Source organism: Platalea leucorodia (assembly GCF_965183815.1).
Source record: "Platalea leucorodia genome assembly, chromosome: 6".
Taxonomy (NCBI): domain Eukaryota; kingdom Metazoa; phylum Chordata; class Aves; order Pelecaniformes; family Threskiornithidae; genus Platalea; species Platalea leucorodia.
The window spans coordinates 3,376,839-3,397,940 of NC_138828.1; the positions used below are offsets into that span (position 1 = coordinate 3,376,839).

At 40.8% G+C, this 21,102-nt stretch overlaps 1 protein-coding gene across 4 annotated transcripts in view; it reads left to right on the top strand.

The window, feature by feature from the left end:
* The first annotated feature begins 536 nt into the window (after nucleotides 1–536).
* LARP7 (La ribonucleoprotein 7, transcriptional regulator) overlaps nucleotides 537–21,102 on the top strand; it is a 29,890-nt gene continuing 9,324 nt past the window's right edge. For 3 of the 4 annotated variants that reach the window (XR_014228490.1, XM_082315104.1, XM_082315103.1), the window contains exons 1-10: nucleotides 537–715; nucleotides 5,321–5,536; nucleotides 7,006–7,106; nucleotides 7,220–7,303; nucleotides 10,486–10,650; nucleotides 11,119–11,227; nucleotides 12,849–13,223; nucleotides 14,292–14,421; nucleotides 17,436–17,593; nucleotides 18,522–18,640. Coding sequence is in view for 2 of the 4 variants with exons in the window: in XM_082315104.1 (XP_082171230.1) it covers nucleotides 559–715; nucleotides 5,321–5,536; nucleotides 7,006–7,106; nucleotides 7,220–7,303; nucleotides 10,486–10,650; nucleotides 11,119–11,227; nucleotides 12,849–13,223; nucleotides 14,292–14,421; nucleotides 17,436–17,593; nucleotides 18,522–18,640 (1,614 nt within the window). In the remaining 2 variants the exon portion in view is untranslated. Of the gene's footprint in view, nucleotides 716–844; nucleotides 1,162–5,320; nucleotides 5,537–7,005; nucleotides 7,107–7,219; nucleotides 7,304–10,485; nucleotides 10,651–11,118; nucleotides 11,228–12,848; nucleotides 13,224–14,291; nucleotides 14,422–17,435; nucleotides 17,594–18,521; nucleotides 18,641–21,102 lie in introns of those variants that run through there. The other variant, XR_014228491.1, reaches the window with a different exon arrangement.

A 21,102-nucleotide genomic window follows, 5' to 3' on the forward strand; every position in this document is an offset into this window, starting at 1 on the left:
GACGGATAGGGATAAAGAGGGACGGATAGGGATAAAGAGGGACGGATAGGGATAAAGAGGGACGGATAGGGATAAAGAGGGACGGATAGGGATAAAGAGGGACGGATAGGGATAAAGAGGGACGGATAGGGATAAAGAGGGACGGATAGGGACGCTGCCACCACACACCCACACAGACCTGCTAAACGCCCTTTCTCCACACAGCCGAGACAAACTCGGTGAGCTCTTTTTACCTCATCAACCACAAGTATTTCCTTCACCACGGCGGCCTTTGATGCAGGGCCGCCTCCCCGGGGGCCTCCCCGAGCTGAGCCGCAGAAGCACGCCCCTCGGAGCCGCCCGCCGCCGTTGCCCGCCCCCCCCCCGACCCGCGGGCGGGCTGCGGCTCCGCCCGAGGAGCCCAGCCTGGGTACCTGTCCCGGCCGGGCAGGCAGGATCATGGCGACCGCTCTCCTTCCCCCCGTTCAAAGCTTCCCGCCGCGGCCCGCCTGACGTCACCGCGCCCCGACGCCGGAAGGAAATCACGTGCACCGAGGCAGGCGCGCCGCTGCGCTGCGCATGCGCGGGAGGCGCCGCGGGGCTTTTCTCCCTGCGGGGGTCGCGCGTCGCGCCGGGACTGACGACGACAACAACGACAACAACGACAGCGGTGAGGTTACGTCCCGGTGTCCCCGCCTTGACGTCGCCTGGCGAGCCCCCGCGGGCGCGGCGGCAGGTCAGTGGCTGGCGGCGGCGGCGGCCGCGGCGACGGGGGAGCAGCAACCGGTCACGGCGGCGGCGGTAGGGGGCGCTGCTGCCCCCCCGCCCCGCCGCCGCGCGCATGCGTCGTGCGCGCCTCGTGCGGGCCGGCGAGGCGGCGGCCGTTGGGCTGAGGGGGCCGCGCGCGCCGGGCGGTTGGTTCCCTCAGGCGGGAGCCCCCTTGTCAGGGCAGCGGCGCGCCCTGCGTGTCGCACCCGGGGACGGCCGCTCCTGCCCCTTCACCTTGTCCTCCAGCCGCCCTCTGCTCCCTTCCTCCTCCTCCCTGCCCGGTTCCCGGGCGTCCTGCCCTTCCCGACGTGTGCGGCGTTTTCCTGAGGCTTCCTAACCGCCCCTGTTCCTCAGCGTCTTCCTGGGCCTCTGCCGCCGCAGCCCTTCGAGCCCGACTGGTGACTTTGCCCTCAGGTGAAGCGCAGGTCGCGGTGCTGGCTGGGGTGGTCAAGCCCTGAACACCTGTAGCTGGAGGAAAGGGTCCCACGTTGAGGGGGGGGTCGTGGGGAGTGGCTGACTTTGGGCTTGCTTTACTATTTTTTTATGCGTACAAGGTCCACGAGCAATCGCAGCAGCAGCGCTGAAACCTGCAGTGGTCAGTACTTGTGCAGCTGGCAAATGCATGGCAGCCGGCCTGCTTGGGAACCGGGATTTAGCCCGTTGCTATGCTAGTAAAGATTACGTTGGGGTTAGAAAAATCTATTTTTCTAAAAATCTTTTCTTTTTCTCTAAGTCTCTTTTACATTGTCTGTTTCCTCTTTGTTTGAAGGGTAAAGAAAACGAGGTGCAGTGCTTCTGGGCCAGTCTGCCTGCAGCTGCTAACAGGGCAGCAGAATGTCTTGCTTTTGTACCCGCCTCTACCCAGCTCCCAAGTACTTATTCCTGCTGCTTCCCTTCATCAGCTCTGCTGCTTATTCAACTCCTTAATGAGGTGGCTTAACCCACTCATCCAGCAGGGAAGGACCAGAAAATAGCAACTTGTTTCTCAGGTCACAGAGTTGAACTGACTTCCCAGAGGGTGAGATACCCTGAGGGAGGACTGTATAGCGAGTAAGATGAGGGAGCTGGGCTGTCCTTTTGGTGTCAGTAAACTGTTGGTTCGTACAGCTGAATCCATCTAGTCATAGTCTTGTGGGCCTGCAGGTTATTAAAAACCCACTTTCCAGCTTTTGTGATGACAAAGGAAAGGGTAACGGTGGCAGGACTGACCCAGCAGGGTCTGCCTATGTCTGGAAACAGCCTTAACACCCAGCCTTAACATCGCTGTCACATGGAAGCAAAGCCTTTTCTGTTTGTGAGCACGTGGGTTTTTAGGTTATGAGGAAAATTGTGCTGGTCCCCATGTAATAACTTCTGTCCGTTCTTAGCTTGGTTTCCGTAGAGCGAAGTTACAAGGCAGGATGGGAACTTAAACTGCTGCAGCTCTGCCTGTGTGTGTATTGGAGTAAGAATACCCAAGGTGGATTACAGAATGCCTCTTTGAAAGTAGTTTCAGGTTTGCTGAATGCTTGCATTTATTTTGGTGTAAATGTCCGGAAGAGGAAAGTGTTGCTACTGACTATATAGAAACATTTCCATAGTATAAGAAGTATCTTGAAAGATTGATCTTCCTGCCCCATCCTGTCCCATGTTGCTATTTAAAGTGCCGAAAGCAAGCATTTGCATCAATGCTTAATATAAAAGAAGAAAGAATATTTTATAACTGGAACCCTCTTTCTTCCAGACCCTGGATTACAATTAAATTTGAGTATGTTTTCCTAGGTCTCTATAATAATAGAAGTTGGGTTTGGAACTTGGCTGCATACGGGTTAGCACCGACACGTTTAACGTTTGCCTTGTAAAGTGTATAGATAAGTTACTATACGTTTATGTGGACCTGTGTTATTTTGATTTACGTTATCTTCGCTTTCTCTGACATCCCTCCCCCTGATTAATTGTCCCTCCTTTTCCTGGTTTCACTCTCACCCATGGAGACACTGTGCTTTTATTTCCTTTGAGGAAAGCTAAGGGGTGGCAGCTGTTTTGCTTTAACAGAGTGAAATTTTGACGCTGCTTTTGCTTTCTTCTGATTTTAGTTGTTTATCAGAATAGTGCTTGCAGCTGTCAGGTGGCAGTGCAAGCGTTGACAAGTCTAAAACACCAACTACCTTGGCGTTGCAGCTTTCACTGAGGAGTTGAGGTGTGCAAGCGTAATTGCGAACGAAGAGAATACCAACCCAAAAAGCGAGTGCTATGAGTTACTGACATGCTTAATTATAAACAGTATTTCCTTAAATCCTGAGTTTTAATCTAGTGTTGTCTCAGGTATGGGTATTTCACTACTAAATGTAAGATTGCGTATAGATTCTAATGACAGATTCATAGCCGACATTTGCTCTGACTCTGTATTTCTGAGCTTTTCCAAAGTCATTTTCTCAAAGCTTCATTTCTAAAGCAAGTAGCACAAAGGGGGGGGGGGGGGGGAGCCCAGAACACAGGTCGCAGCTGTTTTTCTTTAAGCTTGAATGAGAACCTCTCTCCTGGCAAGGCAGTCCCAAGGCTGAGTGACTCAAAATGCACACAACGCTTAGGTGGCTTCTTGAAATAAAGCTTTGCTGTACGTAAGCCACGTTCATTATATGTCAGTGTGGTCATTTAATGCTGTTCAGCCACTAAAAGTATCCCATAATGATGCTTTACCTTTAATGGTGCAACTCACTATAGCCTTCAGCTTAGTGTATTGTTCTGCTGATTATTAATATAAATATCTTGCTGAAGGGCTTGAATGGAGCTCCAACTTCTGCTGCGGTTGGGAGCTTTACCTGGCTTATCTTTTCAAGGTAATTGCTGACCTTTCGCTATCTTGAGTGGTCAGCTCACAGCAGGGAGAGAAACTGATATCCGGCTAAGGGAGCCTGATTTGCACAATAATTTGAAGACCATTTCCATTTTTGTCATCCTGTTGTAGAGGTGGGCTTCCTCTCTGATGACTGTACTCACGTTTCCTTCTATGATGCCTTGGCAGAGAGCTGAGAAGTCTTTCATATGGTGATTGCTACATTAATTACTTGAATTTTTGTGTTAATTTCATTTTCAAAAAGCTGTCTGCTTTTGGCAGTATCTCTTTGTTTTACTCAAGTAACGTGCAGTACTGTGGTGACTGGTAGTTTTCAAGGAGGACTGACTAGCTACAGCGAATGGAAATGTGAACAAAAAAGATGAACTGATTCATTAAAAAGGTTTTATATTTTTCAAGGTAAATCTGTATATTCAACTCACTTCCCTCTAATTAGCCCTTAATTTCTAGGGGCCCGATTCTGAGGTTCTGACAGAACTTGGTTTGCCATTAAAATCAGTGGCAGCTGATGAAAGAGCCCTAGCCAAAGAAAGGAAAAATGTCTGTTTAAGTGTAGCATGCAGTGGTCGCCGCATGGACTTGCAAGTAAGAACGTGTCAGAACGCATTCAAAGGCGGGATGGGAAGATTTTGAATTACTGCTCTTTGGTACGGCCTTGGCGGTTGACAGAGGGAGTGGTTTGCATTTTTGACATAAGAAAGACAATTTTTAAACACAAACCTTGCTGTTACCAGACCTGCCATGAATATCGACTAGGTGTTTAAGTATATCTTCACGTTGTATTTATTGATAAGGATTAATAGATGCTTCTCATTTGGAGGCCCTACCATAAATTTTTGCAGCGAGCTCTTCAGCTGCGGTGTGTGTGTCAGTGTAACCTGTTTGCAGCCACTGGATTTACGATATATCCGCCTGTTGAGCATGGTCCTTTGGCCAGCCTTTTCAGAAGTCTTCTATATAATCCAGCTTTTATTTTTTTCTTGCTTTGCCTTCTACACAGAAGGGTAATTTCTGAAGTGTATAGTGCTCTGGGGGTTTTGTGTGTCCCTTACAATGGTTCGAACTGGGAGATACGGGGAGTGGAGGACAAATAACTTCTGTCTTTTTTTCAAGTCTAGGAAAATGTATTTATCGGGAGGGCAATTTTCTGCTTTTCAAATATAGTTTTTGTAGGCTCTCTTTAGCAAGTAGCTTGCTTTTCTGGTACCAGGGAAGTTATGTATTATTAAAACACACTGTCACCTGCACAAGTGCTTTAAAGAAATCACTTTTAGATATATATATACATATTTTAATAGTGCTGCTTGTCTGATAACTTGCACAAGCACTTGGAACTGTGAATCCCGTAACTGCTGCTGAAATTCAAAAGCTGCTGTTAGAAATCTAGTGGGGAGGGCAGACTGTTCACAAGGCATTCTGGATTGACACAACAGTAAAATTTTAAATGAAAAGCCTGCAGTTTGGTACCCGCTTGCCTCTGGTGAATCTCCGTGGCTAAAGGGCAATACGAGGTGCCATGAGACATGAGTTCCAGCTTAGTCTTCACCGCACAGTTATTGTGTGAACTCATTTTCCTCATCTTCTCTATGCTTTGGGTTTTGTCTACGCTACAAATAATGAATGGCGTGTAGTCTCACAGGGGATGCGTGAAGTTTTTAATGTAAGGTAAAATAAGAATGTTTATTCCTTGAAATACGAGTATTTTGGTTTTTCTCAAAGGTTATATTTAACTTTCAGCTGACAGAATGACAGGAATGGAGACTGAAACCGCAAGAGACAAAGCGATGGAAGAAGAAAATACTGAACAGAAAAAGGAGAGAGAGAAGAAGAAGAGGTCAAGGGTTAAACAGGTGCTGGCAGATATAGCGAAACAAGTGGATTTCTGGTTTGGTGACGTTAATCTCCACAAAGATAGATTTCTCCGAGAACAAATAGAAAAGTCCAGAGACGGGTGTAAGTTTCTATTCAGTATATTTCAGTAAACAGATATGTTTAACTTTCTTATTCACTGTCTTGCTGAGGGTTGTATTGACAGTTACAGGTTACTTGGAGGTGCATGTCTGCTCCTGGGGAAGGCAGCAGTTTCATGCTGGAAACCAGCATTGGGATTAGCAGCTCAGGGGGCAGAGCCTGCTACTAGTTTTTAGAAATCGTATTTAGTGTTTCTGTTTTCCTGTCCTTTACTACCAGCCATAAGTTAGAGGCGTCTGTCAGGGTACAAATGACTGTTTGGGAGACCTGATTTTCTTTTTTTGACTTTGTATAATTTTAAGAATAAGCAAACAAACGAGGGTTGTGTTGCCCTAGGAGGTACAGTACTTGACTTGTAGGGTAGATATATGCACAAGTTCAAATGTCACTTGTATTTGCGGTTAGATAGAGATACTTTTTTTTTTTTTTTCATGTTTTCTGCACAAGTTTGATATGTGAGAAATTGTGTATTTGCATGTAGGGCTACTGGGGGTCTCTTTCCTTTAGCCAGTTTTAGACAGGGTTGATTTGACTTAGAGTAGGAAATTGAGCTTCGTTCTGAAACTGTCAGTTTCGGAAGAAATGAATTGACACATTAGCTGCAGTGACTAGTGAGCTTTTGCTTTGAAAAACAGCACGTGTGGGGTAAATACAGTCTATCACTATAACTGTTCAGTTAAGTTGGACTAGAAGTGTGGTATGTCTGTAAAAAGAGGCGGCCGTTTTCCATTACAACAAAAAAAAGGCAGCTTTCAGAAGTGCTTACTGATTTTTATTTTCTTAAGGAGTCCATATGTATTTAAAGCGTAAATCATTAGTCCAGTTGCATTGTGTGAGAAGTGTAGCCTTCTAACTGCTTGGTATAGTCCTCAATTACCTTGAACTTGAAGCCAGTTTTAAAAAAAGGGCCTTCAGAGGAATAAAATTTCCTCTAAGTGTTCTAGAGATATTAGAGCTTGAATGTCTTTAACTTTTTTATTAAGACTTATACTACATAATTTTCTGTCAAGGTTTTAGCAGCATGACTCATTGCAACTGAAGTGCAAGCAGGGGCTCTTTTGTGTTGGGAAGACTGGGTTAAACACTTAATTGAGTACTTGAAGGAGAGGCACGTTTTCAATGCAAATTGTTTTTGTATTGTAAAACTACATCAGAAAGGGGGTTTTGGTCCTTTCTTTTCAAAGACAATGGTTATCAGTGGGGAGGTAGAAGAACAAAATTCCTTTGATAAAGGTTAGCACAAAAGAAAATTAAATATAGGTTTACTTGAACCTTGAGTTGTGATGGTAAAAATTTTCTCTAAATCCTTGGCAGCGTGGTTACATACTGCACTTATGACTTGCAGATTATTTTACAAAAATACTAGCAGAGTCTTAATGTCAGGTTAGAACACATAACTAATGCTTTCTAAAGGACCCTGATTTCACCATTTGCACCTTTTTTATCCCTAGATGTTGACATATCGCTTCTTGTTTCTTTCAACAAAATGAAAAAGTTGACTACTGATGGAAAATTGATAGCTCGAGCAGTTAAAAGTTCATCTGTTGTAGAGGTATTTAATATTTCACTCTCTCGTGTTTGTTCACGCTGGAGTAATAACGATAGTGGTACTGTAGTAGGCAATAATCTTAGGGAAAACGTTTTTTCGTTTCTTGTTACTTTTAGTTGGATTTAGAAGGAACTAGAATCAGAAGACGCCAGCCGCTGGGTGAGCAACCGAAGGATGTGGATAGTCGCACAGTCTATGTGGTAAGGTTGTACTTGTTGTATTTGCCTCGTGTCTGACAGAGGGCTTTATTTCTGACTACGGAAACTCTTTTAAACTTTCCTGCTGTTAATTCTTTAAAAGTGCAAAACCCACTGTGCGTTGTCTATGACAATCTCGTTGCATAGTATTGTTTACTGCATTAAGAGCAACAAAAGCAACATAAAGCAGCCAGATAGTTTTACCAGCATTAGAAGGTAGATGTTCTTTGAGAACATCATGGATTTTTAGTACAAGAAATATTTACATAAAGTATAAAAGCTAATAGAATTTGATTGCCCTTTTTCCCGCCCCCCCCAAAAGAAAAGGACATTGTGAGGGAGGGAAACGCGTTATAGATGTACTGACCCGGTAATGCTAAGGCCCATAGAGTGGGGTTAATGTACAACTTTAATGCAGTAAATATCTTCTGTATCAGAAACGTATGTGTGCATCAACATTCTTGGTAATACAGGGAGGGACTGGGCAGGTGGCTGGTTACTGTTGCTTCTGCCGTGTACGTAAGGGAAATAAATTCAGCAAAGGCAGGTGAGCGCTGGCAGTGACTGTGGCAAGAAAGGGATTCGTTTGGTAAGCTGATTTCTTGTACCAGCTTAAACCATTTTAAATGCTGAGCAAAGAGCTGCTTCACCTGCTAGTAAGAAAAGGTGCACTTTCATTGAGCTATTACCGCTTTCACTGGGCTTTTCTAGTTAATGTCATTAGAGGAGCATGGCTGGTACCAGGAAATATTTACCAATTACATTAATATAGTCAAAGCTTTATAATAATAACTTCATTAGTTTTATCAAACAGGAACTGGCTGAGTTTGCAAGATAATCAGGGGTACTTTATAAAGTACAATCTGTTTACAAAATCAGAGGCAAGTGCCGTGACACAAACATCGTTCTTTTAAGGGCGGAATGTCCCTAAATGAGCTAGTCTTGTGTTTAGGGGGTCTTTTAAAACAAACAAACAAACAAACAAACCAACACCAAAAAATTCCTCCTAATAGCACACTATCCTGTAGCTACCTTGATACTGAAATGATTCCTTAATTTAAATGAAAATAGCTTGTGCTGCTAGAAAAACTCCACATCTCAATACGATATTTCAGATCTGTCAGAGTGGAACAGTGGATATTGTTTATCCACTTAGGTGGCAGCATGGCAAGAGATCTGATGGTTGAACTGTCACTTATTTAAAATCCTGTGCAATTTTTAAAGTAGAATTGAGGCCAGTGTGCAATTCCCTTTGTCTCTAAAGAAAGCTTTTCATGGCTACTGTCAATTAGGTATATACCTGTAGCTGTTAGCAGCTGAAGTAGTAATTTCAAGCAGGCACCAAGCTTTCTGTGATGCAGACACATAATAATCATGCCCAAAATGCCGGCCCATCCAGATAAAGAGAAGCTGGATTCCTCTGATGATTACGTTCTTTAACAAAAGCCCAGAAAAGGTTCTTAGTTTTTTAAGTACAATGTGCCAGTCGTGGTATTTCCTTAACACGATTACAGGGACTGCTTAGAACTTCTCAAATACTTTGTCTATATCATTTTTGGAAAATATTCCAAATTTGTTGAGCTACATAGTCTATGCATAGCATAAATACGTAGCTAAATGGTTTTTAATTTGAAGCTTTCCTGAGAGACCAAAATAGATAACTGACGTGTTTTGTAAGTTACTGAATTTGTAGAGATCTTTTTTAGAGAATATGTAGCAACCTGTTATCTTCTGGTATTGCTATCAAAAAGGGTGGGGTGTTTTCCTTTTGAAAGACTAGCGTATGAGGTATCCGCTCTTCATACCGCAATTACAGAAAAGTTAAGCCACGTTAAGTGACTGGTATGTAGCAATGGGGGGGAGCAGAAGTCGTCCAAGTGTTGGTGAGTTGTGTTTGATTCTGGAGTAGGTGAGAGAAAGATTTCTGTCGGATTAATACAAGGGTTACAGTTAAAGGCTCCGCTTTGAAGCGTCGTCTCCAGCAGCAGTATGTTTGCTGAATTTGTGCGAGAAGTCAAAGCTTTGTTTCTGAACTAAGAATTGAGACTTAAAGGTGTGTTTCTTTAAGGAATAGTAGCTTCATTACCTCATATCTTTTACAATCTTATTTAATGTAGGGGAAGTGTTCATTAAATTCCTCTGAAATAATCTTACGGTTAGTGACTTTTTTATATGCTTTAACATAAACTACACTTTGACATACACTGTTATTTTGTACTCATCTCATAATATTTTTGAAGCTTCAAGTATACTGGCTTTTCAACTTTATACTAAGCCATAATGAAATGTTTTTCTCAGGCAGGCAAAGTTAATGCAAAAATAGTTTTCTACCTGAATGTGATAAATAATGTTTTCCTACAAGGAAAACCTTTTAGTGCAGTAACTTGCCATGAAAAAAATGAAGTATTGCTGACTCTCCATTGTTGTTCAGGCATGAATTTGAGAGTAGGATTTTGAAGTGTTCTGTGGAGTCTATTTAGAAATCGATATGACAGGATTTCTCTTCGATTGGTGAAGGGAAATGTTTAGGAACTGAGACGCGATGTCTGCAAGCTGCTAAAACGTGTTTCTATATTAAGGAGTTTATAGAAATAAAAGTCAGACAGTTTTGTCATCCGAGAAGCTGGCTAAAAGTTCTGATCAAGTAGGCCGTAAGTGCTAACCACCAAGCTTTAAAATGTTAGCTGCCATCAGGAATTTATCCGTTTGAGCAGTGACTCTTCACTGACCTACAAGAATTCTTTCTATGATACCTGGATTAGCAACAATAAAAAAAAAATGCTTGTGCTTTGCAGTGGATGGGTTGAGACAATGCAGAATTACGTTTGCTCAGAGGTCTCAAATTTACAAAGGTATTTCATGTTGCAAAGATGCAGCTGCAGGTGAGGTCTTGGTATCTGTCTCAGGAAGGAGATAAACATCTAACCTAAATGTATAATGTATTTGTTATAGGTATATGAATGATTAGAGATCCATTTTCAGATCACTGGTTTTATTAATTGGATACTGTGACCTCTCAACAAGAATACTCACCGAAATAAAACAAGTTTCTCAACGTTGTCACATCAAACTTAAATATATTTTGTTGTGACAACTTTTTAATTAGCAGATGTAGTAAACCATCTGATACAATGGTAATACAGTAATGAGAAAATGACCTTTCTTTCTTTCTTTTTTTTTTTTAGGAGCTGCTACCCAAAAATGTCAATCACAGTTGGATTGAGCGGGTGTTTGGGAAGTGTGGTAATGTAGTTTATGTCAGTATACCCCGGTATAGAACTAGTGGCGATCCGAAGGGATTTGCTTTTGTTGAATTTGAAACTAAAGAGCAAGCAGAGAAAGCTATTGAGGTGAGTGGTGGTGCCTCTGGTCTGTTAACATTCTTCCTGATTGGCACTTTGTGATATGGATGGTGTAGTCTTTACTAGTTCACCTACTGCATCTTAGAGAAATTCCTAAAATACCATAATTCAGAAACTTAACTTAGCAGGAGTTATGTTCCTGTCTCCTACCCCAGACCTCCAATCGATTCCACAATTCTTTGAAAGTGTAATTCTGTTAATGAAAGTGTAATTCTGTTAATAACTTGGAGACTTAGTAGAAGCATAGTGGGTATTTTTTGGAATAATTTGCTTAGTCGCTCTTGGCATCTTTTACAGAAATAGAAATCTCTGTGCAACAGTATGATGGCTATTAAATTGCATCAGACGAGCATGGTCATACCTAATTTGCTGTATTTAAATGTGATTTGAAATTTTAAAATAGAATGTAAAAGTAATTTTTAGTAATGGTTTGTGGATTTTAAATTTTGTTTTTAGTTTTTGAATAATCCACCAGAAGAAGCGCCACGGAAACCTGGGATTTTCCCCAAAACAGTAAAGAATAAGCCTGTTCCTGCGCTGAATACAAGTAACAGCAGTGTAGTAGGTAAGTGTTATTAAGGTAGTGGGATCAAGAAGCAAACTGTTTCATGCCTCAGCTTCTGAAGAGAAAGTTTTGAACTTCTGTGTTACTGCAGTCTGATGTCATGTTTCTTAAAAACTTGCATGTTGCTGTTTGTTGGTTGGCCAATGTAAGCTTAAGAATGAAAGTGTGAAACTAAAATATAGTTAATTTCTGCCTTTTTGTTTTCCTGCTTGATAAAGAACTTCATTTCTTTTTTCCTCCGTTGCCAGCTACCACCATTAGTCATTGTTAGGCTGGCAGAGCAGCTTTCAGACCGTAGAATAAATCGTTATCTAAGCATTTAGCATTAGCAAAAGACAAATTTGACGTGGATTGTTTTAAAAAATTTTAGTATTGAAAGGAAAGATACAGGCATAAGAGCAAAATTGTACTTAAACGTTAGTGCTGTTCAGATGAGTTTGTGATCATCTGACATATTTCAGAGCAAACCTTGTGGTATTCTTCTCTCTGCTGAAACTTCCTGTGGGAGAACTATGAAAACAGTGGATTTGTGCCTTTTTTCCTCTTTGGAACTCTTGCTATTTGAACAGAGCACTGTATAGCAGAATGAACTTTTTAGAGCATATTTACAATTCCACTTCACATGATTCATAATTACTCGTAAAAACCTGGAGGATATTGCTGAGAAAAGAATCCTGAATTCACAGTTGAGCATGTTTCCAATAAATACATAATCTACTATAACTTACAAATCAGCATCCCAGGATTATGTTGCAACTTGGATCACTGAAACATTTTTCCTTGTTTCTGGTGATGTAATACAATTTCCCGGACTTCAGACATCTTCCCATCTTTTTCATCTTTTTCATGATGATGAATCATATCTTACATTCCTCACTGTTATCACTAATTCTTTGTTACACTGGTAACTATTAGGACAAAAAAAATAAAATCAAATAAAACCCATGCTTTTTAAACCATGCTTTAAACTCACTTAAGATACTCTCTACTGCTTCATGCTGCATCCTGCCGATTTTAACTTTGAAGCAAGTAGACAGTATTGAAAATAAAATGATACCTTTTTTTTTCAGATTGGTTAACATTCTTTAATTTGGTAGGCAAATAGTTGTTCATTACATAAATAGTGTGATATATTCGGGGGGGGCTGAGTATCTCCTTTTATTCTAAGAATATGAATCAGCAGTCTTTTTTTTAGTTTCTTGTCTTTGTTGTTTGGCCTGGAAGGAAAAAGGTATCTCTTCTCAAAGGCAAGTAAGGGGTGACATAGCAAAACGTGCATGTGTTAAGGAGAAGCAGAGAAGTCTAGCTCCTTTCTTCTTAATTTGAAAGTACTTCAGGAATTCTGTAATCAGGCTGCCCTTGTGACCCAGAGGTCTTTCGCACTTCGTGAGACTGAGAGTCTTATCTGTGTGGGTTTTTTTTCTTTTCTGCTTAAAATGCCTAGGAAGAAATTTGGGAGAATGTATTGCGTCTCTCCTGTAGTTAGAGATGGCAGAGACAGGCCTGTCATTTAACATCCCAGATTATCATGACATGCGGCATCGTGATTGTTTACTTAGGTCAGTTAACCTGATCTAGTTTGTAATCATTGGCAGTTTTAAATATTGTGTTTTTAATGCAGAAGAGAAGAAAAAGAAGAAAAAAAAGAAATCCAAAATCAAGAAAGAGAGCAATGTACAGGCAGCTGTAGAGACAAAGGAAGCCAACACGAACGCTACAACAGAGCAAGTACCCAAGTCAAAAAGACATAGGACCTCATCGGAGTGTTCGGAAATGGAGGGAACTGAGACTCACAGGCCGCCCTCAAAGAGAGAGAAGAGGAAATGGGACAGAACGGAAAGCTCAGAGGTACCTTGGGAAAGCAGGCCGGGGAAGAGAAAAAGAACCAGCTCTGGAGATGGTGAGACATCAACTCCAAAAGTCAAGAAAACTGCTCAAAAGGACGAAGTTCATCCTGTAAAGGAAGAACCAACAGAAGCTCCGAAAGATTCCAATGGTAAAGTTTGGTGCATCTCTTTTTACCACTTTCATGATTTCTATGCATGAATGAAATCGAATGGCAGATGTAGCTCTTAGAGCTCACAAATGGGAGGCTTAGCGATGAGGGACAAGCCTAGATAAGGAGAAAAGCTTGAGTTAAAGCAACCGCGTTCTTTGCAATTGAAATCGTATTTGTAGTGGCCTAAGTTACGTAAATAGGAATCTTGATATGCTAGAGGGTAACAAGTGAGGAAAGGGGGTTGCAAAGAACATGGCTGGAATCATCTGTGTAATACGAACACGTTAGTGAACTGACTTTTGGCGGCTCATAGATTTATTAGGTGGATTAAAGATTATTTATAGTGTAAAACTTTCAAGTGCTGGTGAAAGATTGAGACACTGTATTTCTGTCTTTGAAAGACCGAAAACTTAGCTGGTAAAAGGTTTTTCTGCTTGGGTCAGTAGGTGAAAAACAGTTGACATGGTGGAGGCATAACAAGGTCAGTTTAGGAATATGTGGTGTTCCCTGCAGTTAAATTTAAACCTGGTAATGAGTCATTGCAAGGAGATAAGCTGCATGGAGACTAGGAAAGAACTTTCAACACTGAAGCAGGTAAATCTCATCAGAAGTAAAAATAGGTCACAAAGAAGTTAATATCTATAGAACTTCACTGCAGTAAAGTATGGATTAAACAGTCAGCCTAGGCAAATGGTGACAGTATAAGAATCTAGATAAGCAAGGTTAAAATACAAAAGAAAAAGCTGATGATTGCAGTTTCTTACATGAGATAAGGAAAAAAAAAAAGGCAATAGATGGGATTAAAAGCTGCATTGAAATCACATTTGGGTTGACAAAAATCCACGATGAGAGTCTAAACTCAGGGAATTGAGAAAGTGGACTAGAAATAGGTAGTAGGCTCTGATTTTTGTGAGGGGGTTTTTGTTCAGATTTCGATCAAAGACCCACTGTTCATTAAACTATTCTTGGTAACAAATAAATATTATACTATTGTATAATGCTATATCTTTAAATATCTGTCAATGTTAGAACTAAACATTTTTCTTTTGGACTTTTTCAATGTAGACATTTCTGTAGAAGATGACAAAGACAAAAAAGACACATCCCTTTCAAAATCTAAAAGGAAACATAAGAAAAAACACAAAGAAAGGCACAAAATGGGTGAAGAAGTCATTCCACTCAGAGTACTCTCCAAGTAGGTTATGGAACTAATCTATGCGACTAGCTTACGGTACCTGGTGGATGGGGAGGTATTTATTGTTTAGTTGCTTCGTCGCCTTTTTGTAGCATGAGAGCGTTCTGTTTTCCATGGTTTCACTGAGCTAATTTGAATCTTTTCCTCAGCAATACTGGGTACTGATGCGGAGCAATTCCTTTGCCTGTGTAGTGGTGGGCTGGCACTGCCTTAAACTTACTCTCATAATTTGAACACCCCAAAAATAAGGAAAGCTGATCTACTGCTCCTGAACAATCCCAGCTTGTTCCATTTTATACACCGCCTCCAGTCCAGGATAAGGCACAGACTGGGTGGGCTCAGCTGCCTTGTTTGTTCAAATTATGCAATAAAATACAAAAATTTTACATACACTTTTGCTTTTAATCGCAGTCTGCACGGGGGTCTCTTTGGCAGTACAAGTTTGCATTTAGTTTCTTTTAACTACAAAAGGCAGTAGTGATGGCCTTTGGGCCTAATGGTGGCTATTTTTTTTCAGCTAGCCAACTTTTTGCTTCTCTCCAAACCTCAGGCATTGTTAGTCTTGTGTGGTACCGTGTTTTTAAATTTTTTTAAGTGTTTTAAGTATTTTCCTGGAGTACGCAGTTTTTCTGGAAACTTTTTTTCGAAGTCACAAGTTATGCATGCTTTATTGAATTTTTATTGTAAACAGGCTCATATACAGTGATTTCACAAAATATTCCAAAGGTTGGAAACATTAATTCAGACTATTTAAATCTTCGTATGTCTGACAGTCCATCACCATTGCTAAAGTGCAATTCCAATTTTTATACAACAGAGTTGCATATTAGCAACAGTATTAGCCTGTAGCTGAAAAGGTTCAAATACCAGAGTTTAAGTCTGACTTAATCTGCCTAGGAAAGTTCTGCCTGTAAGAGTAACTGCAAATCACCGATTTACACCGGGTTCCTCGGTAGTTACCATTCCAGAAGTTTCACAAAAGTATTCATGCCTTTAACTGTTGGGCTCTAGGAGTCACCACAACTAAAACATGGAAGCACTTACTTTTTAGGCATCCAGCAAGTACCTCCATGTTAAAGTAGAGGGGGTCCTTGCCATCTTGTGCTATACCGTGATGCAAAACTGTGCTTTTATGTTTATATGCTTAACACAGAGGCCGCATGTGCAATGCAGATACATCTTTTGTTTCGGTATCTGTTTCGATATTTTCTAGGAAGAAGGAAGTGTTTTCTGGTGAGAAAAAAGGATTCACCATCACTAAAACATGGAAGCACTTACTATTTAGGGACAAAGCAAGCACATCCACATTTAAGTTGTGGGGTTCCTTAAGTGGAGAGACTAAATCCTAACTAAAAAAAAACACATAAAAACCAAAACAAAAACCAAACAAAAGGCACGGTGTATACAGAGTTCTGATAATGCAATAATAAAAACCATACACATATATTGCTGTAAGTAGGCTGCTTTGAGCTATAGCCAATTTCTAGAAATTGCACTCCTCAAGAACATTAGGATCCACCGCCACTGAAACATGGAAGCACTTACTTTTTTAGGCAGCAGGTACCTCCATGTTAAAGCGAAGGGAGTCCTTTAAAATTCAAAAATTGCTTCAAGTTTTTTGAATATACAGGCCACTGAAAAATTTGTCTTGTTCGGCAACACTTATGCTTTCAGTGCTTGTTGGAGAAGGATGCCTTCATCTGCTTACAGCCAAAATTCTTCATTTTTCTTTCCCCGGAAAAAACCTTACGACTGAAGTGTAGACAAAAGAAAAATCCTGGATGGTATTTCAGTATTGCGATCAGGATTCACCTCTACTAAAACATGGAAGCACTTACTTTTTTTAAATTACAGAAAGCACCTCCATGTTAAAGTAAAAGGGGTCCACAAAAAACGGTAGTTAAACGACGCTTGTCCTCTTCCACTGAGATTCTGAGACTACTGCAGTAAATACAGAGAAAGAGTTATAAATTTCGGTAACTGTAGCAAAGGAGGTAAAAAACAAGTTTTAAAAGAGCATAAGCCTTGCAAATACTTGCCTGACTCATTCCCCATGGTCTTCTCTTCCTTCCAGTCAAGTTAACAAGCACCTCCTTGAGCTTGTATTTATACCATACCTTGCTATGGAATGGTGTTGCCTTTTTATCTCAAAGAATCATTACGTGGGTCTTTTGTTATTTTAATGTCTTTGCTCTGTTGAGAATGTATGATCCTGGGTGAGTCTGGATGCTTTTTTGAAGTATACAGTTGTCAATGTTAACAGCTAAAACCATTACCACAAGATATCCTCCTCTTTAAAAATCCTCTATCAGCTTGTTTGATAGCACAGATTAGGGTAACAATGAGTCGTTCTCACAGTGGCACTATAGGCATTGTGTTGCTGTGGAGCAAAGCTCTAGCTGTTTGCAGAAACATCTCCATGTTAAATGTATGTAAATATATAAATTGCTTCCATGTGGTGGTATTTTTTAACCAAAATGCATTTGAATAGTAAGGAATGTTCTTATCTCAGTAGGTTTTTGGTGAGTTTAACCAGTTGTTGATTTTCCATCAATGATTTTTCTAGAAAATAAACGACAGAGTCTTAATATAGTAACACAGGAGCGGGTTCACTGAACTAATTCACTGAATTCAGAGTTCACTGTCTCTGCATTAACTCTGAATTTGGTGCCTGTGCTCTGTCTAGGTCCAGTAGAAAAGATTTTACCAAGCTGTTCTATATGTTTTCTGAACCTGTAAAACAAATTTGGGAGTCACTCTATTGAAATGGTAGGTTGATCTTGTTAGAACTTGCCCGGAATATTAAAAGCTAAAGCAAAATCATAAAAATGCAGATCTTGACAAGGCTTAGTTTAACCTAAGTGCAGGGAGATCTATAATGGTAAGGGTCTGCCGTGCTTACTGAGGTCAGCTTAAGCTATTTGTAAACTGTTTTGTCTTAAGTTACCATCGAGTTTCTAAACATTATTTTCTTGTCTACAACTGACATCCTATTGCTGTGTTGCCGCTTCTAGGACCGAATGGATGGATTTGAAGCAAGAATATTTGGCCCTTCAGAAAGCCAGTATGGCCTCCTTAAAGAAAACCATGTCTCAAATCAAACCTGAGCCTGTGGGAGAGATGGAAACGGAATCTTGTGCACAGAAAAAGCCTCAACCTGAAAATGACAAACGTAAACCTGTTTGCCGTGTTCTTTGTGTTATTTTCTTCATGATTCTAGTGCGCAAGCATAAGCGATTTAAGACACTGGTCCTCCAGAAACACTGCAAAATGGTTTTGTTTTCGATAATGCTGGTGCTTTCTTTGAATGCCAAATATTATTAAAAGCAAACCTCCCTCATGTAGATAGATTTTGGACTAAGGAATTTTATAAGTACAGACTAAACAAGTAATTTCAGCATATTCCAGTAGCACTTCTTATGCTTAAGGATATTTTAGGTAATTGTAATTATGAAAGCCTCAGAGAGGTAAATCAAGAATCAGCTTTTTTGGTGATGTAACTTGGGCCTGATATACTTAGGCTTAACTCTAACTGCAGCGACTTACAAAACAATTTCTCTAAGCAAGGCATTCAAAAAATGGCTGGCAGTTGGCTTTTATCAGCTTTATGGTTAAAAGCAGCTTTGTAATTATGCCCTCTTAGTTAAATTTCTACAGTTTTCATAGATAGAATTGCTCTTTTTTGCTCTGGTTCCTCTGTACTTCGCTAACTTCAATACTGACATTTCAGTGCCTGCCTGCTTATTTTTAACCACTCTAGAACGGAGGGTTCAACTCTTAACTGTAATCAAGAGAATACAAATGATTCTTATAAGGAGACTCTGTAGGCTGTAAAAACTTTTGTAAGGTTCTGTTCTTGGAGCTGTTTTCTTTTTCCTTTTTTTTTTTTTTTTTAACTCACATTGACTTTACTTTGTGAACAGTCTTCATCCTAGATTAAAAAAAGAAGACTGAATCTGCAGTAGCAGTATTTGATGCCCGTAGTTTCATTTCTTGTGTCCATCGCGTCGCTTATGTGCTTTCATAGCATCTTTAGTTGGTCAAACTAATAAATGTAAAACTTCTTCTCCCCCCCCCCCCCCCCTTTTCAAATTGAGTAGCCACCAGTGAAGATTCCGCCCCTCCTGCCAAGGCCAACACAATGGGGCCCCAGTTCGTGAGTGGAGTAATTGTGAAGATCATTAGCACGGAGCCCCTGCCGGGCAGGAAGCAGATCAAGGTAATGCCTTTGTAACCTCAGGGTAGCTGTTAGCCTTTCCTCTTCCAGAGCCCCCCAAATGTTTGAATATGGAATACCATTTAAACGAGTCTTACTGATTTTTTCTTTATTTATTTGTTTGGCCAGTCCTGTGTACAGATTCTTCTCTGGTGCCTGTGAATGGCGGACTTTACAACGGCAAAGTAGCCTCAAGAGGATGTTTTGAAGCAAAAATTAGCCTTTAGAGTGCTTCAAGCCGTGTCAAGTTTATAGTGAAAAGAATGACAAAAATAAATAATGCTCTAGAGGATGCGTAGTTCTTTCCAGTTTAAAAAGAGAAGTTGAAGGCAAAGCGGGTGCAGTGTTCGCGGTGTGTTTGTCATTGTGCCGGTCATTCTGGCACAATTCAGATCAAGAAATCTGTAGTAGTGTATTAGGGGTTTTACCATTAACAGGAATTTGCGGGCAAGAAAATGCTCTCTGCATGAGAAAACCATTCTCTTTTTTGCAGTAAGAAATTCACAATTACAAAAACTCCAGTTCAGCGGGAGTGACAGCAGTAGAACTTCTCCAGGAATTTGTTCACCCATTTCTGTCTTTTTTTTTTTTTTTTTTTTTCCTATGGCAAGTGCTCTTTTTTCTCAATTTTAAAAAAGTGTTTAGAATAACTTAAATTTTATTTCACGTCATGATATGAAAGTTACGCATGTTAAAAGGAACTAGTCTGCTTAAGGAAAATGGCAGTTTTAAGCTGCATCCTTTTGAAATGGAAATATTAGGTTTTCCAAAGGAAATAACAGGCTTTTTCCAGGTACTGAATTTTCCATGAATGTGACACAGGACATGTTCTTTCACAAATTGCACTTTTGGATGAATAACAACTGGAAAGAATTTGGACAACTTGAATTCAGGTTGGAATAAACATTCAGACCACTTAGGGCAATGGTTCAAAATGCGAGTTGTGAGGTGACTTATCAAACCACCCGGTTTTATACCCGACTACTCCATTTGAACTCACTGGCTGCTTGCAAGCGTGAAGTTTAGCGTGTGCATAAATCTAAGGGAGACGAGAGACGTCTCTCTCGCTGAAAACAAACTGAGGATAGGGTTTCAGCTTAATCATTCTTATCTGCCTAGGTGTATTTGTAGGCAGTTGTCTGAGCGCTGGAGCCACCGAGAGAATGCAGTAGTTGTCAGTGTAAGCTCTGAGGGCCCCTTTGACTGCAGCATGCACCTTACTGTGTTAGGTGTGTGCCACAGCTTAACATCTTGTGGTCGGGAGGGAAGCTTACTGTCCCTGCTGTAGCTGAAAACAAACTTGGTTTGGTATTTCCAGGTATTCACCGTTATTCTTTTGGTTTAGTTTTACGGAAGCGTTTCAGGGAAAACTAATGCTTTATGAAAGTAAAGGGGGACAAAACAAGATTGGGGTGGCCTTTGCCATTATCAAGCATGTCTTTGGTTCCCATAATAAGTAGACAGGCAAAATATTTCACAAAATGTTAGAAACAAATAAGGCAAGGGTTTTAGAGAGACACATGCAGAATATAGCAGTAGTTGGAAGGAGCAATCATCCTTAGGGTGTACCAGCTCTTTTGGGGGTCAGCAGTAGAAGCTGCCAAGTGTACTTGACACTTACTGGATTTTTCTGGCCTTACTAGGTGCTTTTATGGAAGGTGTAACTCTCTGACAAAACCTCGCTTTGCCTGCGTTCCTGGACTGTCACAGCTACAGCAGACAGCGCCACAAAGCAGTGCACCTAGGGGCTTTTTCCTTCATCAGCTTCCAGAGTCGATCTGTACTTCTGGTTGTGTGGCAGGCTTAACTACTTCCACATGCTGGAAAGGTCTTTGCGGAGTAGTTTTGATATTATTTTGATGTTTTAATTTTTTACTTCACTACTTCCAGATTTTTCTATAAAGGTGCTTCTCGGAGATCATAACTGATCATAACATAGCTGGCAAACGCCAACTCCAGTAAACTGTTTGGGTCAGTGTAGTTTTCCATGTAAGCATGACTTGGGGATACCAGAGAAAGTAGCTTGGGTTGGCTGTCAAACGATCTCCACGGTATTGGCACTTAAGTTTTGGTTTCAGGCTGTCCTTGGTAGTGGAGGGTTAAAAGCAGTGTGTAATTCTTGAATAGAAGCATCTTACTGGAGCTGCCTGCTGTGAACAAAATTGACTAGGAATGTGTGGTGGTAGTTCATTTCCCTAACAGCAGGTATTACGAGTGAAGTACTTCATCTGAAAGAGCATGTGTGACTCTTCTTCCTTCAGCTGTTAGTGAAAATTTTCAGACAGAGGTCACTTCGTAAAGATAGGAAGGGTTGGTTTGCTACTACTCATTTCTCAAATAATCTGCTGTGAATGAGCTTGCTTTTATATATTTCATGCATAGAGTGAAGTTAGATATTTTTCTGTTGGGCCGACATTGTGTATTCTAACAGTGATGTATAATTTTTCTTTTTTAAAAAAGTCCAT